Genomic DNA, 16,597 nt, shown 5'->3' with positions numbered 1-16,597 from the left:
GCCATAGTGCAGGACCTTGTCCCAACCCAGCCATCCCAAACTTTAATGAAAGTCATGCTTGTTTTATATATCAAACATGTAACATAAAGTGTTAAATATTTATTTATTTTTCATAGTGTAATATGTAAAACATTTTGTGTTATATAAGCATAATGTATTTTTTACCTCCATGTATGTATCAGTATTGGATCTTGAAATTTAAATTTCAACTTATTTCCATATGCCTTCCATTCTGCATACTAGTCAGTCATCTGCTCTTGGTTTATTTTAATTTAAGAATATTAACAATTCCCAGCAGTGATATGCATATTTATACTTGTTTGCAGGTTGTTTCAGCATATACCTCACAATGCCTTTTTGAGTAGAGCCATGGTAGTGTTAAAGCAAATTGTCCAGCCACCTCCTGAGGGTTCCCTTTTCTATCAGTCATAAAAAAAAAAATTAACCATAACTATTGAAAACATTCCTGATTCTATATCTTGCTTTCTCCAAGCCAGTAGGAATAAAATGAGTATCTGTTTGCTTCTTGTGGCTTTTTACCCACAGTTTTTACAATTTCCACTAACTTCCCACTACAAAAATAATTGTCTTATGATACTTGAAAAGTGAACTTTTTTTCTTTCCAATGAGTCTCTGACCTTTTAATCTTCTCTGCATATTATTAATTCACTTCTTTTTCTCCCATAGCATTATGTATGTGGTTCTTAATAATAGTTGAGTTTGTCTTGAAAAAAGGCACTCAACATTTGTTACAGTTATTAAGATGGTGGGAAATGGGAAGAGTACAAGCTTGATGATATTGCTCTATTGTTGAAAAGTTGGCTAAGTCGTTTTACTTTCAACTGTTTAGTACTTATGATTGAAGTGAGATCAGTTGTCCAGAAAAATTAGAAACAATATGGTTGTTAAAAATACTTGACCAGTTTTCAGCCTCCTTGTAGAAATCTTCATTACTTGCAGTAATAAGTATCTTTGGTTGAATGATGCTGAATTTGTCTGAGTGATGGTAACATCTGAAAGTGATTGGAAAAGACTGTGGTTCTATGTAATTGTCACAGCTGGAATTTAAAACAAGAATCAATGTGTTTTTTTTTATGTTTTGTGATATCCAGCTTCATTGCTTAGATGATACTAATTTCAAATTTAAAATTCCTCTGACTTGTATGTAGGCTGAACACAGCCCAATGGTTAGCACAGTAGACTCTATCAAAGGTCCAGTGGTTTGTCCCATTACTGGAAAACGTAAAATAATTTTCTACACTTTGGGGTCACAGGTGTGCTATAAAAATGATAGTTAAACCTTGCTATTTTATTAGGGTTACAAATTGACAGCGAGTGGTATTGACTGGCAACCTTCTCATATTAAAGTATGTCACTTCATAAAAAGAAACTACTGCAAGTAGCCCTGAAATAGCTTTATGTCAAAATTCAATATTATATACAGATACACTATAAGTAAACCACTAACATGGCTTGTAATAATAAAGCCCAGCTGAGGGAGGTAAAAAGCCACTCGTGTAGTAAATTAATCCTCGCCCTTGTGATAATACTGTATTATGTATTAAAGAAACTCTACGTGCTTTGATGTTTGCCATGTGGAAATAACCTGTTGGGTTTATAGAACTACTTGATACATTTTTTATTTACTTGTCTGTTGTTAATGTTTAATGGAGTGTTACTTTGTTTATGGATGCTACTCATCATGAAGAACAAAAACAGTTTGCAAGTGAGGAAGTACTTGTCTTGCCACTGGTGAGATTTGAGATTGTTTATCTTCACCTTTGAGGTGCATGTGTGTGTGTGTGCCAAGGTTTGGTTCAGGTTTATTATCAAAACTGATTTCAATCTTGATGGACCTAGTATTAGCCCTACCATCTTTCTTTATAAAAAAAAATAATAATAATAAAAATAAGCATTGTTCTGTCATTTAAGTTGTATGGCTTACCAAAACATTGAAAGAAGCCACTTATTTTAGAAAGTTTTACGGCCAACAATGATACCTCCTCTTCTTATTTACACTTTTTCTGCTTAATTTGTATTGTAGAGAGACCTTTAAATCCAATATATCACAGGATTTTCTACTGCAAGCAAACAAGCTAAAGCCACTGTATCTTTTAAGGGTAGGAATTAAATCACGTACTGGTTTACCACCTATTTGGCTTTATATAGTTGTTTCCTTGTGGTGATGTGGCAGAGCTTTGGATTTCTGAGCTGATGAGTCTACTTTCAATTGGTGTCATGACACAATATTTTTCTAATTTTAACACTCCTATGAAAAGTGGCATAATGGGCCCCAGAGCAACTTGAAAGGTTATTAATATTAGGCTAATAATTTTGTATTCAAATGAAATTGCCAAATGAATGCTGAATTTCATTTGAATGAAATGAAATCAAATGAAATGGCAATTTCATTTAAATACAAATTTATTAGCCTAATATTAATAACCTTTCAAGTTACTCTGGGGCCTATTAGGCCCCACTTTTCGTAGGAGTGTTAAGCTGTGGATGCATTATAAGAATGACATTTGATCTCTTAGTGTGGACAGTAGGTGGTAGTGCTACTACATGGTTGTTCTTTTTGGTCAGTAGAATTGCACTTTCTCAAGTGCAAAGTTCAGCTAAGAAAAAATGACTGGATAGGTGAAGGACCCTGTAAATAAATGACATATTGATATTTGTTCTCAATCTTTTGGATCCTTCTGGCTGAGTGCCTGAGTTCCTGAGTATCTGTACCCCCATTGTTTTGCCTCTGGATGTGTTTGACCTTAAACTGTAAATGCCTTTAAAAGTGCTAGTTTGCTTTTAAAGGATATTGAGTTATTTTTAGTAGATGTTTAAAATAAAAGGAAAATGTTTATTTTATGTTTTTTGTCAGTCACACATGAATACTGTTTGTAACATCTTTTATTTGCAGGTTCTTTTAAATCATCCAGTACAAATAACTCGAAGATCAATCCAAATAAACTATCATGAATTACTTTATTTTGCCCTTAATGTTTCTTTAAACTTGAACACCTGTACACTGTCATAAATTATTGTATGGCTACATTACAAATGACTTGTACTACTGCATTACATGAAACAAAAGTCCAGCTCAGTGGTATAACATACCTCAATGCATATGATAGCAAACACAGGTCAAAGTATTTCATGAACACGCACTGAATCATCTCCCTATCTTAGAGATTATTATCAGGTCATCCTATAAGTAACGTCTGAAAATTTAATACAGCAAGTGCATCATCACTTCTGTCTTTGTAGAAGGCTTTGATGACTAAAATATGTAGTAGGACTTGCATAAAAAATGTTCAGGCAAATAAAAGAAGCTAACCCAACTCCACGTTTTCAGATGATTAATCAAATAAACCCTTGTGAGGATGGATGTGTCTGAGGAGCACATTAGGCATATAATGCTTTGACATTTTCTTTCATTGAGAGACTCCACACCAAAAACACCTTGAATGTTTTTTAAACCTTTTTTAAACTCAAAGGTGATTTCAGAAGTTTAGTTCAGGTGACAAACAGCTTAAGTGATGTACCATGTTCAGGTCATCCTGTTGAGTTTAATGATTACTTGCTGCTGGCTACACTTGATGAAGATTGCGCTGTGACAGTTGAAGAACTAGCACAGAAGCTTAATTCAGCCCGTTTAAGTTTACCATCATCTGCAACAGCTTGAAAAGGTGTTAAAACTTGGAAAATGGGTCCCCCACGATTTAACAGAAGCCAACCTTAGAGCAAGAGTGGACATTGCACTTCTCTGCACTCTCATGAATGTAACTCATTTTTCTTGGATAGTTTAGTGACTGGAGATGAAAAATGGATATTTAATAATAAAGTTAAGTGCTGCAGACAGTGGTCCAATGCTGGTAAACTGGCTAAAGCATGGCCCAAAATGGGCCTCTACACTAGGAAAGTTTTGTCAAGCATTTGGTGGGATATTGTTGGTGTGATCCACCTTGAGTTGTTGCCATTCAGTGTAATGATTATATCAGACTTGTATTCTTAACAGTTAGAGCACTTGAATGTTGCACTGAAAGAAAAGAGGCCTTCCTTGATCAATCATATAGGTGTTGTGTTACACCAGAATAGTGCATGGCCCCATACAGCAAATAATCACATCTGCAAGGATTGAGGAGCTGGACTGGGAAAAACCGTTACATCCTCCTTATTCTTCAGAACTTTCCCCATCTGATTATCATCTATTGTGAAGATAGCAGAACTATCTTGATGGGAAAGAGCTTGGAACACGTAAAATGTCAAACTCTACCCTCTCTACATTCTTTTCCTCCAAATCCTAAGAACTTTATAGAAACATCATTCAGAAGCTTGTACATAGTTGGCAGAAAGTAATTAATAATAATGGAACATACATTATTGATTAAATAACATTAAAAACATTTGAAATCTTTTCTCTATTTCTGAACCTAAAATTGGGCATTACTTAAGGGATGACCTGATATATACTTCAAAACTATATCATATAATGTTAAATAGGCAAATAATTTATATGCATAATGAAGTGATTTTATGGTGGTACATGATACATGTTTCAACAGAACATTTGTCTGTTTTATTTACAAACTAATTTTAATCAAAATTCATTCACATCAAAACAATAATTATTCTACACTTTACATTGAATGTCTGGTCAGTTTATCTGAGACTTAGTTGGTCATTTTAGCTAAAATTTGATTTATTCTATATTTATACTGCATGAATCTTTTGTTACAAAGTAGACCTGTGTAATACACTTGTAGAACTCATTTTAATTTTAGAATACGACACGGAACATTTTAAAGAATGTTTATTTAATTAAACAAAATTGAAAGGATAAAAACAAAACACTTTTTTCCTCTAATGAACAAATGAATTCACTACCATATTTCTGGAAAATGTTATACCATTCTTCATTACATAGACTAGTTTCTCATTCAAAATGACTGTCTTTGAGGCATAGAGAATTCTTTCAATAAATAACAGAAGTTTGTTGTGTTAGTTATGTTTCAGTGTAAAAGTACACCTTTTTCTTCTAGAAATTTTGTAAAGAAAGGCATAATAAAAGGAATAGCAGAAGTAACAAGTACCATTTGCTTGATTTTGTTAATAATGTTCTTTGTAGTAGGATCTTTGTTTGCCATGATGAGAAATAACACCAGCAATGTGCCTAACAAAATATGTTGAATTCTTACAGAAACAATATGATATTTAAGTATGCTAGTTTGCTGATATTTTATTTGTCAAGAAGTGTTTATGTACTTGCATGTATACTTTTCTCAATATAGCTAGTGAATTATTAATACTAATTAACAGTATTTCTTTAGTAGGCGGTCAGGAACTTTAGGTAGTGTGATCTTAGCTCTGTTGGCTTGAATAAGATTGAAATCTTAGTGTTAATATATTTTAAAATGTTAACTGCTTAAGTAAATCTTACTGTGTAATATGTATACATAGCAAGAGTAACAGTGATTAACAGTATTGAAGTCTGTGTGTCAACCACTAAGTATTTCAGTTTGTGCCAAGAAACCTAGCTTGGCAGCAATAGATCTAGAAACTAACCAACTGCTTGGGGAAGACTTTCATTTTCTGCTAGTTAGTCTTGGAAAACAGACAGAAATAGCATGTTAACGATTATTAGAAATTTTTAAATATCAAACCAAGTGCATTGTATGTAGATACCATATACCACCCCTTCTTAGTTCTGTAATTGTAAAATAATTTAGTTTCATTCTTTTTGCTGATATCAAGAAGTTGCATGTGAAGTTTTACCAGTAATTCTAATTTGTAATCTACTAATTCAAACTGCCCATTCTTATTTCATTATACTATGCAACATAAATTTTGTTCCTGGGTAGTATGTGTTATTTCTTAATTACTTGTGTTGTAAAAGTACAGAAAATAGCCATTATTCCCTTCAAACTTTGATTTTGGACCTGGATAATGAAATTTAGAAATTAACCTATTTTCTATGTAATAACAGGCAAACCTGCACATTTTCCTTTATATAAGGTCTGAATAAAACAACATATGAATTAAGATTTACATGTATTTATACTAAAGTTATACAAAAATGTTTGGAAGTGAGTAGTTTTTCGAGATTTGCAACTGTAATGTAAATCACTTTCACGTATCAGCCCCCAAATATAGTCTCCTATCATGTTTTTGTTATACACTCCCAGGTCACAAAAGCAAAGTTCGGGGGGAAAAAATAGGTCTTTTACTTCAGGCATAAGCAACTGGGAAATAACACTTTCTTCCCAGGAACAAGAAAAAGTAATTATAACCCTATGTAACAAAATGTTTAAAGTTTGATATGTATATTTCATTATACTCTGTTTCAGTATAGCCCTTTCTGTTTAATTTCAATTGGCTAGTACAAAACTAATTTCTGCAACTAGATGAACAGCCACTGTTAAATTCATTTTTTTATTTTATTAACCACTATTTATTTTTCTTCAGTATCTCCTTTCTATCTTTAAAACAAAAAAATCCTGTTCTTTCATTACTCTTGGTGGGACAGTGGTAAATGTGCAGATGTGCAATGCTAAAATGTGAGGTATGGTTCCCTACAGTGGACCACCCAACAGACAGTCCAGTGCAAGTTTGTTCTAAAAGTTGATTAATTTTTAGAGATACTGGAACATTGTTTTATTTTAAAGTTATGGTAATTGTTGGCTTAAAGTACAACTCATTGCAAACATTTAAATAATTTTTCACCCTTACAAAGTAGTTTTCTGAATCAGCAGTGGTTAAAGAATAGATATTGTAACACTTTGGTGCATGATATATTAATCATCTGGCTTGCAATGTTTTGTGTTAAACTTTTCCTATTGCTTCTATTTGATAAGACCAGTATGCAAATGAGCATAACCATTAGAATTTATTATATCTGGTTGATATTAAAGTTTTAGGCACTTTATCTACTTTATACAATGTTTTTTTTTTTGTTGTCATTCTTCACATTTGAGCTTTTAAGGTTTGCTGGACCTCGTAAATAACTTGGTATGTATGACTCTGAAAGGTTAGGCTCAATAAATCGTTTATTTATTTTTACATGATATAAAAGGAAATAAACTTGGTTTCTTCTTCATATATCAATAATTGTATTTTCTTGCTTAATGATGTTAAGGTTTTGAGTGTTGGTGGCTGCAAGGATGCTGTGCTCTATAACAAGAGGTTTTGGACCATTTACCAAGTAGATAGGTGTAAATTGTAATAAATGCAAAATAATGCATCTGCATTATCATAATTTGAGTTAAGTACAATTTAGACAGGAATAGCCTCAACAATATTGTGAAATAAAAGGATCTTGGTGTAATGGTTGATCAATCTCTTGAGCCATCCAAGCAGTGTGCTGTTGTTAGTGGTTGGCCAGATAGGATACATAGGTCTAAAGAGGTTATAGTTTCATTGTATAGACCACTGATTAGGCCACATATGGAGTATTGTTTTCAGTCTTGGGTCCCTTGCCTAAGAAATAAATATTGGAAAGGGTTTGGAGAAGTGTTACCACAATGGTGCTTGGGATGGAAGGGGTTACCACATGAAGAGAGGTTAAAACCTCTTTTTTTTTACTTGAAGCAAAGAAACGTTAGAGGGAATCAGATTGAGGTGATTTAAGGTTGTTAAAGAAATCAAGTCTTGATGTATCACCTTCTTTCACACTTAACAGTGAGAATGGTATGACTAGGGGACACAAGTACAAATTTTGACTGGGTAGGAGTCATCTCTAGATAAGATAGTTTTATTTTTCTAACAAGGTGATTGGAACAAGTTGCCTTTGGATATTGTGGAGGCAGTAAATACAGCTTAGTTTAAGAGAAAACTTGGTAACTGTATCAGTGATAATGGCCATATTTAAGGTTTTATTTAGTTACTTTTGGTTAATAGTTTTAGTTTAATTTTGAGATGGGACAGTATATCTACACCAGTAGATCTCTTGTTCTTGATGACAAGAAACCCACCTAAAATAAAAATGTATCTCGGAACAACTGGTATGGGTATTAACACTTTTATTGATGAGCAGAGAACAATGTTTTGACCTTCCAAGGTGAAGATGTGTTAATACCCATAACAGTCGTTCTGAGATGCATTTTTAAGTCTATTGTTGTTCCTATATGTTATGTTATAGTTTTCATAACCAGTGTTTATGATTACTGTGAGCAACAATGTTTTGTTTAGTTCTTGACGTTATTACCCATTTAATTAGAAGTAAAGTCTGTAAATACAACTTGTGAAAGATGTACATTGTTATTATAATTTCAGATGTTAATAATTTTGAATGTGCTTTTAAAACTAAACACAAGTGATAAGTAATGTATTAAAATAATAGGAATGGATATAAAATATTTACCTTTTTTAACATTTAACTTTTTTAACATAAAATAGCAAATCTTTGTGTTGTTTGTCTAAAAATAGTTAGTTTGTAGTAATCTGTTTAGAGGTTTTTTGTATCCTTTGAAACACCTACCTAATTAAAATTTATTCATTATCTTTGTGTTTTGAAAACTTTTTGTTTATATATCTAAGCACAACTGAAATTTTTAAATTTTATTAAAAAACAACAACAAAAGAGGTATTGTATGATAACAAATGATACAAAGGAACACATATTATTGTGTGGAAATGGTAAAATGTTATGGTGAATCTAAAGATGTGCTCTAGCTCACTGTGTTCCTTATCTGAAATGGTTATCAACTATCTACCTGCACCTGTTGGAATATTTCAATCTTAATGAACAGTGTTTAACGTTATTGTGTAACAAGTTGCAGTGATGCTATAATTTTTCGTGAACTATTATTTATAACAAAAACATATTTTTTTAGAAATTGGTTTTTCATCTCTTATTATGAATTACATGCAAATATATAAATAACAATAAAACTTTGTCAGTACCAATTAAAATTGTAAATCAGTCATTAGTTTGAAGAAAAAAAAAAAATCTACATATCAGCTATAATCTCTTCTCTAAGGGGGTAATGATCCCCACTGCCTTGTGGGTCACACACCTGCAATTGTTTCTTTTTCTAAGATGTCTTTTATTAATCCACAATTTGAAACCTTGTTTTATTTGCATTGGGTGTTTTATTTTAACATAAATATGAAATTAGAAACATGTAATTCAAAGTGTGGAGATTGTTATATTACCTTCTTTAAATATGAGTTGATATAACTGTCTTTAAATACATGTATTAATAGTTCTATAATTTATTGTTAAATCACTAGTTAAGGTTCCAAATTATACTAATTAATCAGTTGAAAACTCCTTAAATAACCATTTGACATTATTTTGCAGTGATCAGGTGAGAGTGAAAATTGGACAATAATATAGCATTATATCGAGTATTTAATTCCAACTCTTGTAAATATTCTGTTTACACTGCTTCTGTGTCTTTGTTTGTTTTCTTGTTTATATCAGGAGTTGGGTTTGGCACAACTGTTATATGCTGTTTATCCAATATTTATTACATCATTATTCTGGCCTGGGCTCTCCTCTACTTCTTTCATTCTCTAAACAGTCACCTGCCATGGGCTTCTTGCCAGAATCAATGGAATACTCCACATTGCTTGGTGCATCATGTACCTTGTGAGAATTTGAATATTACCAACCAGACCTCAAAGGATTTCCTTCATATTAGAAACACTTCTAGTAATGGATCCATTGAAAATGTGGATCCAGCCACTGAATTCTGGGAGTAAGTAACCACATTTATGATTTATTTTAAATATTTTTCATTGTAATGTTAGATATGTGAATCAGTAGTTTTAAATTTTATTTGAATTTATGTTGTTAGTTTGAATTTGCTGTCTAAATTTCTCCAAATGGACATTTCAAACATTCTCTCACATTATGTAACCAAAAATATTGTCTTATCAAAGTCTAGTAATTCGTCTTTGTCTGGAAAATGTAAAGTTTGTGTGCAGCAGAGAGAGAAAGGTTGAAGTGAAAATAATTTTAAGTTATTACTCAACTTAAAACATCATTCTTATTTGTGTTCCTTTGTTAGATAATCTAACAAGCTTCAGGAATTAAACATATATTATTATTTACTGTAAAAACAAACAACTGATTCCAAAAGGTAAACTATATATTTCATGTAAAATCAAATATTTAAGTTAATAGTGAAAAATGTTAAAACTTGCAATGTTTTTCAAAGGTTAATTGATTTGAACTGAGAAATTGTTTCAATTCCTTGTAAGGATATTTTGTTTTGTTTCTTTATTTATAGGTGATAATATAAAATTGTATGTTTTGGCATATCTTTATGTACTTAGCACTTGATGAAAGAGACATTAAATACAACATAACAATGACCAAACACGTGTAATTTGACCAGGGTTATTTTTAAAACAAATGGCATACAAGTGCACAACATTCTTACAACTCTCACAGTCAAATTGAATTGAATTGTGCCACAAAATGGCTTTTAAATCAATTGGAACATGTGATTGTATCCTGAACAGACGAAAAGTTTTGAGGATTTCTAGTGGTATAGAAGAGATTGGAGATGTTAACTGGGACTTAGCGTTATGTTTACTTTTGGGATGGATCATGTGTTACTTTTGTATCTGGAAAGGCGTGAAGTCTACGGGAAAGGTAAGAAAGCATCATTCAAGTTAATTTACATAGTTAATAAACTTTTTAACATGGAACTTTAGGTGATATTAACCATAATAGTGATTTTGAGGTGATGTTAGTGAATTTTAGTTTGACTAATATATTTAGTTACAAAGACATGAGAATTGGAAACTTCTATTCTTACAGGTGCACCCTAACTCTGAGGATTTTTAAAATTTGTACAATAGTTGAAGTAATTAAGAAAAAAACAAAACCTTTTGTATCAAAGATCAGAAAATGGGACTAATAGTTACATTCTTGTACTTTGACTCTTGGTTAGGCCTGGCATGGCTAAGTGGTTAAAGTTGACTAATAATCTGAGGGTCACGAGTTTGAATCCCCGTCACACCAAACATGCTTGCCCTTTCAGCTATGGGGATGTTATAATGTGACGGTTAACCCCACTATTGTTTGGTAAAAGAGTAGTCCAAGAGTTTGGCAGTGGGTGGTAATGATTAGCTGCCTTTTCTCTAGTCTTACACTGCAAAATTAGGGTTGGCTGGTGCAGATAACCCTCGTGTAGCGTTATGCGAAATTCAAACCGTACTAAAACTCTGGGCTATCTGGGTACCACTAGTAATTTAAATGCATTTTTCTAACATGTTTATGCACCAAATTTGATTACTTACTGTTGATTAAAGGTCAGTAATATGAAAAATACAAAATGACATAAACAAAAGTACCATGAAAATTACTATTCATTCTATTTGCTACTATTCTATGTCATGTTTTTTTTTTTTACAGGAAATAAATAATTTCACCTGTTTTTTGTATTATCATTTAAAGTTATGATGTAATATGTGAAACTTATTGTGAGCAAATGAGAGTTAATAATCTAGCTGGTAGTTTGAGGGATTATATAGCATTTTGAGCTTCAAAAATATTTGTACCATTTTCTTTCTGTTATGTTACTTATTAGTTTATAATCGGAAGTTATGGCTGAATTATTGTGAATGTCATGTACATGTTATAATCCACAAAACTTTGAGGGGAATTGTCCCCCATAAATCCCATTTATGATTATAATAATAAATTTTCTTTTACGACAATGAGAGAGATAAATAATTTTTACCATGGTGAATTTTCACAAGATTTGTCTTTATATCAGACTTATAATTTTTTTTTCTCTTAATTAATGTGAAAATTTAATCTTATTTTTGTTGACTTAATTACAAGTTGAGAACTTTGTAAATCAAATGGAAATTGGGGCTGAACTGAAGAATTAGGTTTAGTCACAGTTTTATACAACTTGTAGTTAAAATTGGATCTAGAAAAGTTTTAGCTTAAATATTCTCAGGCTGGGTGTGACTAGTAGTTAGTGGTTCTGAAATGTGAATGTTTGCATTGCTGGAAGAATAAGCTCTAAACTTTGGTTTTGTGATTTCACAATAAGAGTGACAGTCAAATCCCACAATTTTTATAATGCAAGAAAAACTGGAAAGAGCTGCTGGAAGTTATGTATGTCGTTTCAGACAGGTCTTGTTTTTTAGTTAAAGGACCAAACAAACAGTACATTCTCTCATGTGTGTGCACAGTTTTTACCAACAAAAGAATATAGACACACGCATGCATACATACATACATAGACACGCATGCGTACATACATACATGCATACGTGTGTTATAAATGATATATATATCTTGACTAATCAACCTAACCTTTTAAAAATCCACAAAAAAAGAACTAGGATGACATTAGTAAATATTAAAAATAGTTAAGTTCCCAGCAACTCTACTCATTGTTTATGCTTATTGAAATGTATGAAGAGTACGTTATGTTTACTTGAAGACATAGTTTAATCCTATGGGAAAGGCACTGAAAATATTAGTTGATTTTTAAATGAAATATTTGCAAATTTTGTGAAGAGGATGCATGTTTTATGTTGTGTTTTGACTAAATGAATATATTATGTGCATATATTTTTCACAGGCTTTACAGAATGAACTTTGCAGACAATTTTGAATTATTTTATATTGTAATTTTGGTATTTTTTGTTTATTATAGTTAAGAAGTAATTGAGGGCTGAAATAATTTGACTTCTAGATCTAACGTGGGGTAAGAAGATTATCAGTAGATTTACTTAACATCCTAAGGTGTCATGAACTGCTACTTTTCATTTCTACATAACTAGAAAAGTATTGTATAGAGATTTATTCATTGTATTAGATAGAGGAAGAAAAGTTAACTTTTCTCTTGTAGATGCTAACTTTGTTATTTAACATAAGTCACTAAATTTATTCTATCTTAACTCTTTCACTACCACAGTTTTTCTAATGCCAGGCTTATTTTCAGATAAGACACAGAATTGATAACAAAGATGTGGGTTACTTATCTTAAAATTGAAATGGGTATAAATTTTGTGAAGCTTGAAGATGAGTGTGGTGGTGGTACATGGCATGGCAGTGTTTTATAGGGAGGCATGTATGTGTCCATTGCAGTGAAATAGGTTAAGATTGATATATTTATTGCACTTTACATATTTATAATTTTTTTAGTGTAATTATGAATTGTTGGTTCAGATGTATACTTTCATGATAGTGGTGTTTTTATGTAACCTCATTCTAGGTTGTTTACTTCACGGCTACTTTCCCCTATCTTGTGTTGACGATACTACTGATACGAGGAGTGACTCTACCAGGTGCTCTTGATGGTCTTTACTTCTACCTGATGCCTGACTTTTCAAGACTTGCTGATGGTCAGGTAATTTTATTTTATTTTTTAATATGAATTGTTCTTTGTGTAAATTTTAGATAAGAAATAAAATAATGTAATAACTTCCAATGAAGGTTTTGAATAAAACACAGACAGTTTTAAAGCTTAGCCAGTATGGGTCTCCAGTCAAAGCCAGAGATCCTTATTGGTCAGGCTTTTATTCATATGGTCATGAAGGGCTGCTCACCTTAAATTCCAGCTAGAATTATTCACATTTATCTCATGAATGGTGAAATTTTGAAACACTCCTGTATTAGTATTAATAAGTTTAATTTTGCACTTGCTGATAGCCTCATAACTTTTCTTAAGTTGGTTTTACAAATTGTTTTGTCATGGTTTCGTGTACCACAAAGTTACTAAGTAGCCATTATTATTTTACATGTAGTGAATATGACTATATTCCTATAGTAAATTGATTTTATATATTATAAAATGCATATCTAACTTTCATAGTTTTTTGTAGTGGAGATACAATACAATAAGGATTACTTGCATAACCATGTTTTATACAACTGAAACGTGCATATGCACAGTTTTAACATCATGTACAGTGAGCAAATGGTAAATAAAAATATATAAACAGATGCATTCACTAGTTTTCCCTTGATTGTTTTTTAACCCTGGTGTTTAGTGTACATCTTAACAATTTGATTATGCTTACATTCTGCTTGTCAAAGATATCAACTGAACTATCTGATAATAATGCCACATACTTATTTGATTAACCTGTTAATGTTGTACACATTAAAAACTTTAATCTCCTAACATGTTAACTGTTACATAGACATTAGAAATGGCCTAGTTTTATCATGCTTTGGTTTAGATAAGAAACTGGCAACAGACTGTAAGTATAACTCTGGATATATGCATATTGTTTATGAACTAATGTGTTTTTTTTGTACAGTTCACTAGATTGTGATGCTGGATATCTATTAATTGTTGCAATTATTTGAATTGTGTATAAATGCACTAATGTTTCATGTAATGCTAATTTTAAATAGTAAACAATTTGTGTTTGCGTTTTTGTATATATTACTTCATTACATTTTTCTAAGTTGCTAATATTGTTAAATGTTATTAGTCATGATACATAAAATGATCTTTGAATAATTTTAATCATAATTACAGATTGTATTATCTTTTGCTTTTTTATGTATGTGGATTTAAAACTAACTTAAGTATCTTAAGCTGATTAAACATTAAATTCTTATTGGGATTGTGGTAAAAAATACAATACCCAGCCAATAATTCAGTTTATTCCAATTATATTTTACTTCTTATTTGGGTGTATTTATATATATTTTACAGAGCTGTAGTTAATTTGTTACGTAGAATTGTTTTCATTAATGAAACTACATTTTTATAAAATATCACTGATTTTATATAATTAACTTACTTAGATCAGAATTTCTTAACAAATGTACAAAGGTTGGTCAATCGGAGAAAAAATGTTGACTCTAATTCCAAATTCACTACGTGTATCAACAAGAAATGTGGCAAACTTTTAATATAATATATAAAACTATTGTCAATAACAACATATCAGTTGTGTTACAAAAGTATTTGTATTTGAGAGATGTCTGAATTGGTGATGTCAGAGTTTTAATCACTGACAAGTTTTAGTGTTTCATGTTGAAAGTAAAAATACTCTTGCCCATCATAAAATTTTCAAATCACATTTTGTATAACTTTTGGAACTTCCCAAAATGAATATCTACATTTTTTTTTTTTTCAGATCTATGTTTATTGTAATTGGTATTTACTTCTCTCTACTATGAACTGCCACTAAATCAACAGTTGGGGGTAAAATGAATGGTTGCTAACTCTGACATCAAATAAATTATATGATGTTTAATTACACCCTGTAAGAAGGTCCTAGCACATATGTTGACCTTTCACCTGTACACATTGTGTTAATAGATATTGCATATCTTTATGAAACATTAACATGACAAAATTATCACCTACAGTGACAGGCAATGAGAATGTTTTCCTATTACTTGGTGCTAAAAGCTGTAAGTATTCTATGATTAATAAATTATTTAATTAAATGGCCTACAATTCTCATACTATATTTTATTTTGTGTTTGTTGATAAAGAATACTGTTTAATTTGGACAACAATTGATTTAGGTTGGGCATGGCCAGGTGGTTAAGGTATTTGACTCGTAATCTGATTGCAGTTTCAAATCCCCTTTGCACGAAACATGCTTACCCTTCATCTGTGTCACATTATAATGTGACAGTCAATCCCACTATTCGTTGGTAGAAGAGTAGCTCAAGAGTTGGCAGTGGGTGGTAATGATTAGCTGCCTTTCCTCTAGTCTTACACTGCAAAATTAGGGATGGCTAGTGCAGATAGTCCTTGCATAGCTTTGTGTGAAATTTAAAACCAAACAAAAAATGAACAATTGATTTAACAAAATGTTAAAGGACAACAAGGGAAATTTTGGCTCATCTAGTATATAAGAAGAATGTACCTCAGAGCCAGCCATCCCATTCAAATATTTATCAAGCTTTTCCTTAAACTTCTTTAAATTAAGTTCATCCACCACATTTGAATGTAAATAATTCCAGAGGCCAACCACCATGTTAGAAAAATAAAGCTGTTTTAGCTGAAGATGACTCCTTCCCTGTCCAAACTTTTATTTATGTCCCCTAGTCCAACTGTCTATACCATTTAAGTAGGAAAACAACATGATGCATGAACACTAGAAATTCATTTAACTGTCTTAAGCACCTCAATCAGATCTCCTCTAACCTTTCTTTTTCCAAGATTAGGTGTTAAATTAGTAGCTTTAGTACCCCAAGACTGAACATAATAATTGACACTTGGCCTGACCATTAATCTAAACAATGAAATTTAGTGATTTAAGAGCTTATCTTACATTTTACACACAACTATTCTTCCCCTCATTTTTTGGTACTTTTATCACTATTACATACAACTATAACCCTGTACTTCAATGAAATTTCTTTCTTCATAAATGTCTATATTTTGCCAGGTTTCAGTTATTCTCATTATATAAAAATCATGTGATCTCTAAAGCCATCAGTTTCATTTCTTATACTTCTAGCATAACAATAATTTGTTTGTTTGAAGTTAAGTTACACAATGGACTATCTGTACTCTGCCCACCAAAGGTATCAAAACCCAGTTTCTAACATTGTTAAGTCCACAGACATACTGTTGTGTCACTGTAGGGCCATACAATAGTAACAGTTCAACACACAATTAAAACTACCTTTGTATAATGTTCCCACATT

The 16,597-nt window shown here is 31.5% G+C and overlaps 1 protein-coding gene across 13 annotated transcripts in view; it reads left to right on the top strand.

Moving 5' to 3' along the window:
* LOC143240103 (sodium- and chloride-dependent taurine transporter-like) overlaps positions 1-16,597 on the top strand; it is a 59,477-nt gene that overhangs the window by 26,171 nt on the left and 16,709 nt on the right. For all 13 annotated transcript variants that reach the window (XM_076481972.1, XM_076481968.1, XM_076481969.1 and 10 more), the window contains 3 exons: positions 9,419-9,695; positions 10,465-10,597; positions 13,185-13,319. In XM_076481972.1, the coding sequence (XP_076338087.1) occupies positions 9,419-9,695; positions 10,465-10,597; positions 13,185-13,319 (545 nt within the window). The remainder of the gene's footprint in view (positions 1-9,418; positions 9,696-10,464; positions 10,598-13,184; positions 13,320-16,597) is intronic.

This window comes from Tachypleus tridentatus, chromosome 13 (genome assembly GCF_004210375.1).
Source record: "Tachypleus tridentatus isolate NWPU-2018 chromosome 13, ASM421037v1, whole genome shotgun sequence".
Classification (NCBI taxonomy): Eukaryota; Metazoa; Arthropoda; class Merostomata; order Xiphosura; family Limulidae; genus Tachypleus; species Tachypleus tridentatus.
This window is presented reverse-complemented; position numbering and strand designations above follow the sequence as displayed.